Genomic DNA, 13,390 nt, shown 5'->3' with positions numbered 1-13,390 from the left:
ATCAGAGAGTCATAATTTTCTACCAGTCCTACTTGAAGACACTAGATTTCAAAGCTTAGTACCAAGAAACATTATTTAGCCCCCTGTCCGACATGCACTGACAACAAGTTTGCTTTCTTCTCAGCTCCCCCTGACAGTCTGACTTTGACAAAGTAATCTGATGAAAGATAGTTTCTATGAGCTCCTAAATCACATAGAGGACAAAACCACATATATCTGTACTTCTGATTCCAATGCAAACCAAACACAAATTTTAGGATGCCCTGAATTGTTTTGCTGAATTTGGACAGAAAAACAGCCAAACCTAAAATGAAATTACTTCCTCCTCTAAGATTCTTTCTGCACCATCCTTTTTCAACCATTCCATATGTCTTCTGTTATTGTCTATGTACTAGTTAAACAGAAATTGTTATACTTCCCATTTTCAAATACATATTTTATGTGGGAGGGGTGTGTGTGTTTCTTAAAAAACCTTGTTCCTATCATGCTGCATCCCTTTTCAAAGGGACTTCAGTTCCTCCATCATCTGGTCTAAAAGCAGCTTTAAGGGAGTACTGTCTGTGAACAGACAGGTCCTGCTTGTCAAAAATGGCAATCAGCTTTTACAGGAGAGAAATGGGGTATGACAGGGTTTACACAGCAATGACACCACGAGAAACCCTTAACAGCAAAAATGCTAACACTCAAACTCTAATTTGAATGGCTTCAAAGTTCTTCATATACATATAAGTTATATATACATGTATAAGTATATATACACACTTATATATATATGTGTGTGTGTATATATATACACACACAGAGCCAGACAACTCCACTTGACAAACTTCCTTAAAAACCAATAAACAGTACAAGCACAAGAGGAAGCTCTATTGTTTTCTTTTACTTGCAATAAAATCTTTATCTTCTCTGCTTTCTAATCCTAAAATAGCTATCCTGCAGCCTATCTTAAACTCCTCACTATCATCAGCAACAGGCAAACAGACAAAACACTGATAAAAGGCAGCTTTGCTGTTGGGAACAAAAAAAAAAAAAAAAAAGGAATCCATCTGCACTCTGTGAGCAAAGGCAAGTTTCCACTGATATAAATGGGAGAAAGACAGAGCTCCTGGGAGCAGAACTTGCAGAATCACAACATACATTCCAGAAGCCAACTTCATATATACCCCAAATGCTGTCCGATGTTGTCATATGCATGCTCATGTATATGTGTATATCCAAATAGAATATTTTTAAATACATGCACATTATATTTTTGAACTTTATTTTAAAAGAGAGACATATACAAATTAATCTACAGTTTAGGTTAGCCATTATAGGTGAAAAGCACATGGTCATTCTATTGAACTAACATTTGAAACATTTATTTTAGAGTTATGTATTGTTAGCCCAATGCAACCGAGAAGTCACAGCAAAGTCACTCTCAGTGAAGTGCTGTGCATCCTTTCCATATGGGGCATCCAGCATTTTAAAGGAAAGCAGAGGCTATCATGCAGTCAAGTCAGCACTCAGTGCAAAGCTACCTGATTCAATTTCTCCTCACTTAGACAATCAGTGAATTCAGGTCTTCAGTGGAATTAAAGAACCATTTCTATTTTGATATGCCCTCTACTGGGACAATACTCTTGCAAGAAGATTCTTAATTATATCTTTACTCAATTACTATATGCTGTCCAATGTAGAAGCAGCAACTGGGATTTTAAGGCTGCTGTAATATTTAAAAAAATAGACTAGTCAGTCCAGTAAATATTCATGTATTAATATTTAATCATTATTTTGAGAGATACCAACACAACACCAGTAAAGGTTCAGAAGCCAAATGTAAGCTAAATGTTAACTTAAATGAAAAAAATTAAAATATATCTGTATGCAAAAACCTCCAGGGAACCCTTTCCAATCAAGTGCTGTGATTGTATAGAGCTTCCCAGATGTGGGCACACTGCACTGCAGTGCTGCCCCATGGAACCCAGCCTGTCCTGGGCATTCCTGACAGGAAGGCAGCAGTGACAGAGAGCGAGAGTGGACAGATGAGTTCAAAAGATCCAAAGTACCCGAAAACTTGCCAAAAGGAAAAAAATCTCTCATGCACAAAAAATCAGTTTGAAATGACAAATCTTGGTATATACAGCTACAAAGAAAATACCGAGCAAATCACAAACCAGGCTAATACATGGGGAATGTGTTTCAAAATTACAAAACCTGAACAGTTCAAATGTTAACAACACAGTTGAAATTTGTAAGTTTTAAAGAAATTGATCTGCAGGTAAAAAAAAGAATTAAAATATATGCTGAGTATATGGCATTTCTCTTATACATGCAACACAAGGGAACAAATATATTTCTTGTTTTACTCCAACAAAGCATTGATGAATTGAAGAAAGAACTCTTATTCTTGTCAGGACTATTTATAAGGCTTTTGACAACTATTTGCTACCAGGACGGAAAGATCTTTAGTAGAAGATATACAGTATGGGGACTAGTATACATGGACATTAATACATGGACTCTTGCAAACATTATTTTCCTTCAGTAAATATCTATCTTTATTCAAATCAACATTTACAAAAAAAAAAAAAATATATTTTCTTCCCTGCTTTATTTTAGTTCTAACTTACTAAATTCAAATGTTAAACTAATATGTTGAAAATGAGGTTACCAAGCTGAAAGGCAAATACACACTCTTCTTTGTAATGTAAAAAGGTTACTTGTCCAAATCAGTATTCTCTTCTCTTTTCAGCTATTTTTCAACTAATTGGTTTTCTGTTATTAAATTTAAGTTTCCTCAAGCATTAAAGCTAGTTTTTCATCTTACATACATAATTTCTTGAAATACCATGAACATGAACTTTTAAGATAATTGTCCCAACTGAAGGAAAACAAATGAAAGGCAAAAATACATTACAAACATAATTATCAAGATTAATATTATTATTAATAATGAGTTATATTTGTTAAATATTTTGAAATGCCTCTGCTACTTGACGAATATATATATTTGATTTTCCAACTTTTTAAAATACTCATTCAGCTGAAATTCTGCTTTCTTTTTGCATTTGCCCAATGTCAAACTGTGCAACTTTGCATTTGAATCTGACCTCCCTGACTTCTACTGCAGTAAACAGGGAAAATATGCATGAAAATAAGACTTCTCTGTATTTTATTCTACATTACTCTTGTCTAGATAAGTTCCCTCCTCTGAGCTCCAATATTTTGCATAGCAAAGCACTGGACAGTATTTTGTCAGTCTGCAGGAGTCATTCCAGGTCATTCTGCAGAATATGGTGTCCTCTTGTGGTCCTGGAGGTTCCTATATCTGGGGCATGTAACTGAACACAAAATTCAGTGCTGGTTTCAGTTACAACAAGACCTTTGGACGCTTCTGACATCTACTATAAGCACATCACCTTCATTAACCCCACAGTACAGAATGTATTGAAGGGATGCAGTGAATAAACTCACCCAGGTACGGACCTGAAGGATACAAAAGCATCAATACCATTTTCCAAAAACTGTAAAATTATAATTTTTGGCCATTTTAGACATTAAATGATCATTTTTTTAGCCATTTTTAGCCATGGAGGACTGTTTTTTACCAATATGTTATTTGGGCATCTAATAACACTGAGAAGTTGCAAAGGATATGAAAACCATAGATTAATGTAAGAGATATTTTTGTTAGCAGAATTCAGCTACTGAACCTCTTCTTTAGGCACTGATTTAAGACTGCATTGATTAATCTAGAAATGGGAAGATAGCTCCAATTCTATCTAAACCAGCAAAAGTAATATCAGAGAGAAAAAATATCTATTGAAATCTAACTGCATATTTAAAGGTAAATGTGCTTCTGTAGCCACTATATTTAAAAAGCAGTATTGAAAAAAGTAGTATTGGCAATCTCTCTTCTAATGGCTATTACCAAATCCTTCCATGTGTAACATGCTGCACAAACCCTCATCCTAAACTGAAAGTTCTGCAGAATTCCAAGACAGGCATTCCCACATAAATTAATTAATTTTATACTTTATTTTTAAAGCTTCAGCCGACCATCTCGGGGCCTTTAACATCTCAGTCAGTCACACAGCGTAATTATTTTCCAAGGACTACTGCACAAAATGGCAGAAATTCCAAAGGGGAATACATTCTGTGACACACAGAAAATAACCCCACTAAAAGGACAAAAATCTGCCTGCACAATGTGCTGTGCAAATAAACTCTTGTGTGACAAACTGAGCCTTGCACAGCTGAGGTGACAACGTCACTCTGTGACTTGCCAGGTCACAACCACACCACTGCCCCAGTCTCATCACAGTAAACTTTCAGGAGTGCAAGGGATGGTACCCAGTTCTTACCCACTTCTAAGGAAAAAACCTTTTTCTGAGATCTGATAAGTGGTTGTGGGTTTATGCAAGATTAAGGTAGAATTTGGCTCAAAGCTAAAGCACCGTAAGAATAAGCAATGCAAATTTTTTAATGAGCTGCTCAACTGAGAATTTTGTATGCATCAATTGTACAACTGAAGTTGTAACTCAATTAGTATTTAAAGTAATTAAAGATGAAAGAGTATCAAAAAAAGCTTAAAAGGCGTCTTTTGTAATTTACTGAAGTGGCTGATACTCCATCACTTCAAAAAAAGGCGAATTAGTTATATAACAAAGAAGAAAATGCCTGGTTCCCATTACAAAACCATCCACTAAAAATTAAATGAAAAATGTATGCTCTTCTAATAGATGAAAAAAAAGCAGGAAAGCTCTCATAAATACTTCCATTTCCTTAGTCAGCAGGCAATGAACCACATTAACTGGACCTTATGCCAAGCAAACAGACATATGGAATTATGGATTTTATTGATAAATTTCATATATATCTGCATCACCACCACCCATCCCAGATTATGTGCATCACTGCCATTTCACATGTGCCAAACTTACCTACTCATTTTTACAAAATACTTGGGAAATCACTGGAAGCCAAAGTTACTATCTTTAAACATTCATAATCCACATTCACTGACATCTGAATGCCAGTAAGGAATTTCTAACTTTTTTCTGTTTCTTTTTGAAAATTTATGTTACTTCATACAAATGAGCAAAGATAGTTTTTCTAACACAGACAAAGGACAATTGTGGCATTTTCATAATATATCTATTACTGTGGTCTCAAGCCAAACACAATGTCATGAAGATCTGAGTTTTGAAGTCATTATGTCAGCTGTCTTTTGATGACTACATGTATCACTACGGTTGGTGCTTCTAAAATATTTAATGCAAGAACCCAGTGATACAAAGGTAAAAAATACTAAAAAGGGAAACTCCTATGTAAAAGCTAAAAAAAATTGCTTAACCTTAAAAACTCTAATTTAGAACCCAGCAGTTTAGTAAAGATGTTTCTGTCATAAACACCATTTAAATCTCCAATATATTAGAGATTTTACTTGTGATAAAATTTTTAGATAATTCCTACATTGCAAAGGAAATTACTTCAATTACTTCTCAATCCTTACTGGACTTGTGGTGTGCACTGCAAAGTGTATTTACACTCTTGATCAGTTTAAAGTTTTGATGATTAAAGACTTTCATTACATGGTACTACATATTTACTACATACATACTACAATATTTACTGTTTCATTTCAAAATTCCTATATGATAGGAAAACACAAATTTATGTTTCAACATGGCAGGGCTAGGACACAAAGACACAGATTACAGGAATGAAGTACCTAATGCCTTTTAAAAGATGGTTTAAAGAACTTAAAAGTGTTGGTAAAGAGTGCAGCAATTCAAGGAATTTAGATTGATACTGTTTGAAATTTACAGAAAGATTTAATTAATTACACACCAGTGTTAATTGCTGACGTTTTTTTTGGAGAGAAATAAAGAAGAGACTTCATTTTATTTACAGGGCTGTCCAGTACAGTTTTTGAGGGTTTCTGCATTCGTGTAAGTCACCAATATTTCATTCAATAAAACTTCTCACAAAATGGAAAAACCAATGCATTACCTACATCAGTGACTCTCCAGCTGATAGGGGGAATGTCTATAAAAACAGCAGGTACCAGCAGGTGTGAAAATACTTGAGTCACCTCATTTTTGTGTATGGATAAGAGAGGTTTTTCCCCAAACTTTTACTGATACTGTGAGTTCTTTCAAATACCTTGTTTCCAATGGCCTTTTTTGGTGGGAAGCTAAAAGTCCTCACTTGCTGGTACTTATTCTGTAATTTCTGATGCAAGCTTCTGAACTCCGCATACCTTCGATAGACATTCCACTCATCATCCTTTATCCTGATATAAACCTGAAAAATACAGACAGGAAGGGAATCATGTAAAGACAAGCAGGGCTGATGTGTGTTCTTCACTCCTTAGAGCCTCCTGGCTCAGCACCTTCATGTGAGGCACCACAAGCTCCAGATCCATGTCTGACTGCATTTGCTGTTGCTGTTGTACACGTCATTATCCTCATTCTCTCCCTTCTCCCTTTTCTTCCTCTTTCTCTCTCTTTCTCTTATTTTAATCAAGACAAACACAGCTTGCTCATTTTAACATGACTCTGGGGCAACCATGGCAGCACTTCTTGTTACCATGGTTTCCAGCATATTCTACTACCCAGTGACCAAAGGAAAAATAATTTAATACCCCTATGAAATTGATTTCTATGTCTTCAACACAGTTTTTCAACTTTGTATATTAGCTTTGTAGCATCAGAATTGCAAAACCTAATTTTATCCAAAGTATGAAACTTAATTTACTTCCTAACAAAATTACATTGAAAACTAAACTAGAAATTTTATTGTTTGGAAAATAAACACAGTTCATTCTTTCTGCTTGTATAGGACATTAAGTATAATTTAACACAGCTGTAGTTTTTGTGATTCTGTTTTTGTTTGCTGCTCATTATTTCATGAGCCTATTACCAATTACATGCTAAATATTCACTTTCTTTAGGAAAATGTCATGCAGAAGTGAAATATACTTACAGAAAACTGAGATTTCACTATTTCCTAGGGAATGACAGAGTTTAAAAGAATGCTGAAACAGCACAAGTCAGAAACTCTAAACCAAGCACCTGAACTTAAGATCCAGAGTGACCTTTCCCACCTTTCCCTCTGCTCCTTCCATGGAATCTGTAGTTATTCATCCTTGTGTATATGGGGGTGTGTGTGTGTGTGTGTTAATAATCCCAATATTTTACATCAGGAATTAAGCTGGAACAGTATTGATGACACTGCCTTGCAGCTCCAAAATCCCCCAGTAATTTAGTAGTAAACTGTAATGCAAATATCAGGAGAACACTTACATAAAAAAGCAACACCATCCACCATCACACAGAGTGGGCAGTAACAACTGTATTTTTGTGGAAACTAGATAAAAATAACATTTGGATTTTGATGCGATCAATTTCAACACTGAATTGCAGCTTTTCCTGGTGACTGAAGCATGGTTCTTCTCTTTGAGATATTGCAAGTCCTTAGGAGAAAAAAATTGAATTTTTCTAAGGACTGGTGGTATTTCAGAGATTAAGTGAATGTCCTCTTCCACAAACGCTGCCTATGCTTTGGTCTTTGTGAAGTTCTCTCTTCAGACACCTAGTTTCTCAAATTCATAGGAAGCTTCTTTGCAAGAAAATACAATATATTATGCAGATATGCAAATTTTGTCAAATTCTTCATGTAGAAGACACTAATATATTTTTTACAGGAAGACTATCACCCCTAAAAAGGAATGCTATAATTCCAAAATTAGCACATCTAAATTTAAAAGATTCATAGTATTGTGACTTACAAATACATATATAAACAAAAATTCAACTAGTTTTGGTAACAAGAATTCAGATACTGTAACGATGGAATACAATAGTAAGTCTGTAAGAAGTATTCAGATTTCTTTTTCACTTTGAAAACAAAGCCAGGATAATTAAACACCTACAGGATCATCTGTTTTAACAATTGAGTACATCTTTAAAGGCAAATGAAGGAATATATGAAATGCAACTATTTTGCATAATTCTAATAAAATTTATTTAATGTAGTAAAAGCTATATTAAAATCTTTATTCACCCAGCTCTAAGCCCTCTCCTGGCCTATTCTCACTTCAACCAGTATATTGTTTGGAATTCTGTATACATTCTTAAGATTCATGTTTCAATTTCCCTGTGGGGGGCAGGGAACAAAAAAAAAAATATTATTTTTAACTAAGTTATTTAATATGGAAATCCTAATTTAACTAAGCACTTATCTTTGCACATGTGATTTGGTGAATCATGCAGTTTAACATTACCGGTAAAGCTGTAACCCATAGTTAACTAACTAAGGAATCCTGTACACTGTAATTGAAATTTTTCAGGTCAAAAACATAGATTGATTTCTTAGACAAAATTATTGGAAACTTTCTTACTGTTTCTCTATGTACATAGATATTGAATTCATTTAGACAACAAGAAATGAAAATGCAACATTTGGAGCCCTGTGCCATACTGAATTTATTGACAATCAACTAACAGACTGTGAAAGGTATATTAAGCCTCCCAATGGAGGACACATTTAAACTTTTATTATCTCAGAGGGGAATACTATTCCCAAGCCAAGGGATTGCTACACACTTAATGCAAATTCAGTTGGGAAATCAAACTAAGTAAATACTAAATTATTTGGATAAACCTATCCTAGTCTAGTCACTGCAGGCATATAGTTATCTTAGCGCCATGTTACAGAAAGTTGAAATGACTGCTCTCAGGCTTATTCTTAGATCAATTTAAAAGAACAATTCTAAGTAATTTCATTTCCTTTCTCATGACCCTGCTTTCCTGATATCATGCAATTCCTAACCTACTTAAATAATTTTCAGGGTAATGAAAATGTACAGACTAAATCATAATCACTGCGAGAATATTTACTTATAGACAAAATAGTTCACTTTAATATTGTCTTGAATATAAAAAAAAATAATTAAGTAGTTTCAGTTCATAATTTAGGAGCACTTTCCACTTGGGTCTCCTGTGTAACAATTGATTGACAACCTTTCTGTAGCTAAGAGCTACAGCAGCTCTAAGAAAAATTTCAGTTAATAAGTATGTTTAATGAATTAGTCTGTTATTTTCTCATCACAAACATGTCTCAAGTCAGAGATTTGGAGAGCAATAGCAATAACAGTAGTAATTTAATAGTGTTTATCAGTCTACTACCTGCTAACATAATATTACTGAAATGCCAAAAATCTTCAGAGAATCAATGTGAAAGCACAAGTTTAATGATTGCATACTGAAATGAAAAAATCCTGCTCCCATGGTACTGGGGTTTGAGCCAGAAGTTTCTTAACAGGTTACGAATCTTTAAGGAGTTCTGAGCCAAAAATCCTGTTAGCAAGTCCTGGTAACAGACTGGTACCAGTTGACACAGCTCATCACCTCTTACATATAAAAGCCCGAGGAAAATAAAGGACAAAAGCCAAAATTCTAACTTGCTCCAGCTCCAGTGTACACAGACCAAACACCTGTAATCAACACTCATCCTTCTGATCTGCAGAAGTGCCGTGTGGGTGCTCCTCTTTTCTGATGCAAAATACAGTTTGGTATATTGAGGATTCACTTTTGTGTTTCTCTCCAGCAGCGCTGGCAGCAAGAGATACTGACTGAGATATTTCAGAACCTTCTCTTGCTGCAATGACATCCATGCTGTAGAATTCCAGATTAAACATCAGGAAGAATATTCCCTAAACAAAGTTACTCCTGAATCTTGCCTGCAAATGTGACTCTCATCTCCTGGAAGGACAGACTGAATATATAATGAAAAATGAATTCTAAGGCAGAGAACTCTTATTGATGGAAGCTCCAAAAATACAAAAGCGCTGAAGTCAAAGCCCTCGTGAGTCCATGTCCCAATCCAGAGGGAAGGGAATAATGTTAAGGGCAGGTGAGCAGTGAAAACTCTACTAAACCACATATAAAAATGCACAAGGTACAAGAGAACTCAGAACATTTCATCAGCAGAACACTTCAAAGGACAGAGAGAATACCGAGAACGTCTGTAAATAATCAGTCCTAGGCTAGACAAGGTCATGGTTTTGAGCATGGAAAAAAATTATGGACAGCAGAAGGAATGGAAGAGACTGATCCACATTAAGGAAGGTCCTGTGACATTTACCAGCTAAGTAAGCATTACAAGGGGATAAAAAAAGCGTGAGAGGAAAACTATTCTTTCTGTATTACTGTAATTCTACTGTATTACTGTATTTCTAACTTCCTTTCCCTCACAAGATCCTCTTGTTTGTTACTTACTTTCAAATCAACACCAAAGCATGTGATAACAAAAATTAAAATTAGCAACCGGTTTGGTAGGGAACAACCCAATCAGCATGAACACAAAACCACAAGTTGCTAATTGTCACCATTACTTTGTGATGTTAACTCACCTAAGCTTGACTGGTGAATGTTTCCCTTACATTTATTTTAAATAACACTACAAATCTTGGAGTATCATTAGTCCATAGTTTTATACTTTGGATAATAAAGTTTTTTTAATTCTTTAAACTCTGGTACATCTTTAATGCCCAACTTTAATCTCAATTAGTCAGGAGCATGAAGAGAGATTTTGATCAAAGATTTAATAAATAATTATTCTCAGGGGATTGGAATTTCCTGTTAGAAAAGCACACTATGAAATGGGAGTAATGTGTTTCAATCTAATTAAGTTTTATCAGAACTATGTATTTCTGCATTCAAACCATATAGAAGAAGCAAAAAGTATTCATGAAAAAAAGTAAGAACCAGTTTCATTTCACTTCAGGACAATGGGATTCTGTTAAGAATATAAATTCAAGCTCAATTCTCCAAAGTTACCTCTGAAGTGCGAGAAATGAATACAAATGCAAGTTATATTTTGAGACAGCTGCAGGCCTGCATTTATGGTTAAGTTCCCCCTTTGAAAATGATCCAATTTAAGAATTTTCTGCATAATAAAAAACAAATGGAACAAAGAAACTTTTCAGCTGTGATAGGAGCAGCTTTTTGTGTGCCACAGAGACATAACAGGAATTAGAGTGAATAAGCTTTTATTTCAATATGACCATTTTATCCACTTGCACAAATACAAATACTTGAATATAATGTATGTTAAATCTTCACGTTTCTGTTATTTAATTCATAAAAATGAACAATACAGTGTCAAATATATGACACAACACATATCAAAGCATGATCCTTAAAAACAGCCAATATTGTTCCACTAGAGAGAAAAATGTCACACATTTTAGGCTTATCCACTCAATTACAGACATGCAGAGTAATGATCACTGCTTCTGCAGTCACAGTTCTGCTTCTATTCACCACAATGGCACTGAAGTGACTGGCCACTAGAGAACAAAGGCAGCACTGCCTCCACTTTTGCTACATGGAATCGGTATTTTTTGTCTTTTTATATACAAATCAAATCAGTACAAAAAAAAAAATCACTCAGTAGCATAATAAGCTCCTTTAGACAGTGAAATATGACTTATAATTACCCAAGATAATTAATGTCATTTCACAAACATGCACTTTGAACCACACAGTCATTGCAATGCACGACAACCACTGCAGGGAAAGAAGCTTCTGCACAAGAGAAGATAGGTAAAATGACAATAGTGCTGCCTTTTTCTCCAAATAGAATATTGTGGGTGCTCAGGCAATGGAAAGGAGGCTATCTCATCAATCAGTTTCTAAAATACATAACTAGCACTTATTTTAGATATTTATTGAATATAAACTATTTGCTTCTCTCAAAAGTACTCACAAAATACTCTGAAAATAGAAATTCTACTTTTACTTTCCTAGGATTTTTTGCATCCAGCACTTCAATAAACAAATCAATGTACTAAGCTGTAATTCTGTTTCCTTTAGAAAAAAAAATAATTACAGAAGTCTCCAAGGACTGATCTCATCTTTGTATACCCCCTCTCAGTTACCTAAAAGTTTTTCTGCTTTATGCTTCCTCTTATATTCTTTGATACATCCTTGGGTCCCACTGCAGAAAAAGTGGGATATTCAACTTTTCTGGCTCATGCACTCACAAATCACTCTGAGATGCCATGAGCATCTTTCTTTCAAATTCTCCCAATCATTCCAGCTCATTTTCTTCTCTACTTGCCCTGAGCTGCACTGAAATGGAATATGATTAGAAGACTATTTATTTCTCCTTTTTGCCTGCTTAGCTCTGCAGCTGCTGAAGTCATCCAATTCATCATGTATCAGGAAAATAAAATGCAACTTTGGGCTGAATTTTTTGGGTTTAGTTTGTTGCTTACCTTTCAACTCTTAATTGCCAGTTCATTGCCTTCCATTTTAACCTTCGAGGAAATTCCCAGGCCATGGTGGCTTGTGATTAAATTCAAGGTCAGAGGTCCAGCTGGCACATCCTGGACTGTGCTTTCCCTGTTTCATCTCTCACTCAAAGTATTTTCTGGGCACCGTCCTCCTCAAACATTTTTTGGGTATCAGATACTGTTCTCCTCCATCTCTTTTATGCTGTGTTTCTGTGAAAATCCTTCCCCCTCCACTGCAAGGACACTGAGGGGCTGGAGTGTGTCCAGAGCAGGGAACGGAGACGGGGAAGGGGCACAAGTCCTGTGGGGAGCAGCTGGGGGGCTCAGCTAGGAGAAAAGGAGGCTCAGGGGAGACCTCCTCACTCCCCACACCTCCCTGACAGGAGCCTGGAGCCAGGGAGGGGCGGGCTCTGCCCTGGGGAACAGGGACAGAGCAAGGGGAAACAGCTCAGGCTGTGCCAGGGGAGGTTTACAGGCATGATAGGGAAAACTTCTTCATGGAAAGGGCTGTCCAGCACAGGCTGCTCACACCAGGAGTGGAGTCACCACACCTGCTGGGAAAAGCCATGAGGATGTGGCTTCTGGGGACATGGGTTAGTGGTGGCCTTGGCAGTGCTGGGCAACAGTTGGACTCAATGATCTTAGAGGTGTTTTCCAACCTAAATAATCCTGTGATAAAAGCCCTTTCATAGGAAAGTGTAGTGCTCTTCCTTCACAGAGGAAGTGCAGAGAAAAACAACAGGTTTTAAAACATCATTTAAAGTAAAATAAAAAGAAATATTACTTGCAAATATATCAGCCAACACTAAACAGCAAGACTGAAGATAGTCAAAGGAATAAAAACACTGTAAGAAATGTTTATTGATTATAGTCTTAGGGTGTCCTATTCATATGCAAATAGTAGCAGTCTTGTCTGATTAGCATATTAATCTTTAAACTTTGGTTTATAATGTAAAGTGTTCACTGCTCTGCAAAAAGGCAGATTTGCAAGAAGCCATTTAAATATTGATATCACTTTAGGAATCATAAAATCTCAGTTTCATTATCTTAAGTGTCAAGCATTGATAATTATAGCAACAAAAGGCATGACTAATGGCA

General features: G+C 35.6%; 1 protein-coding gene across 3 annotated transcripts in view; it reads right to left on the bottom strand.

The window, feature by feature from the left end:
* The window catches only part of SNX29 (sorting nexin 29), a 103,175-nt gene that overhangs the window by 39,570 nt on the left and 50,215 nt on the right, over nucleotides 1–13,390 (bottom strand). For all 3 annotated transcript variants that reach the window (XM_030284399.4, XM_030284400.4, XM_072935774.1), the window contains exon 19: nucleotides 6,154–6,294. In XM_030284399.4, coding sequence (XP_030140259.2) covers nucleotides 6,154–6,294 — 141 coding nt within the window. The remainder of the gene's footprint in view (nucleotides 1–6,153; nucleotides 6,295–13,390) is intronic.

This window comes from Taeniopygia guttata, chromosome 14, assembly GCF_048771995.1.
Source record: "Taeniopygia guttata chromosome 14, bTaeGut7.mat, whole genome shotgun sequence".
NCBI classification, from domain to species: Eukaryota; Metazoa; Chordata; class Aves; order Passeriformes; family Estrildidae; genus Taeniopygia; species Taeniopygia guttata.
Note: the sequence above shows the minus strand (reverse complement) of the source record. Positions and strands in the feature narration are given on the sequence as shown.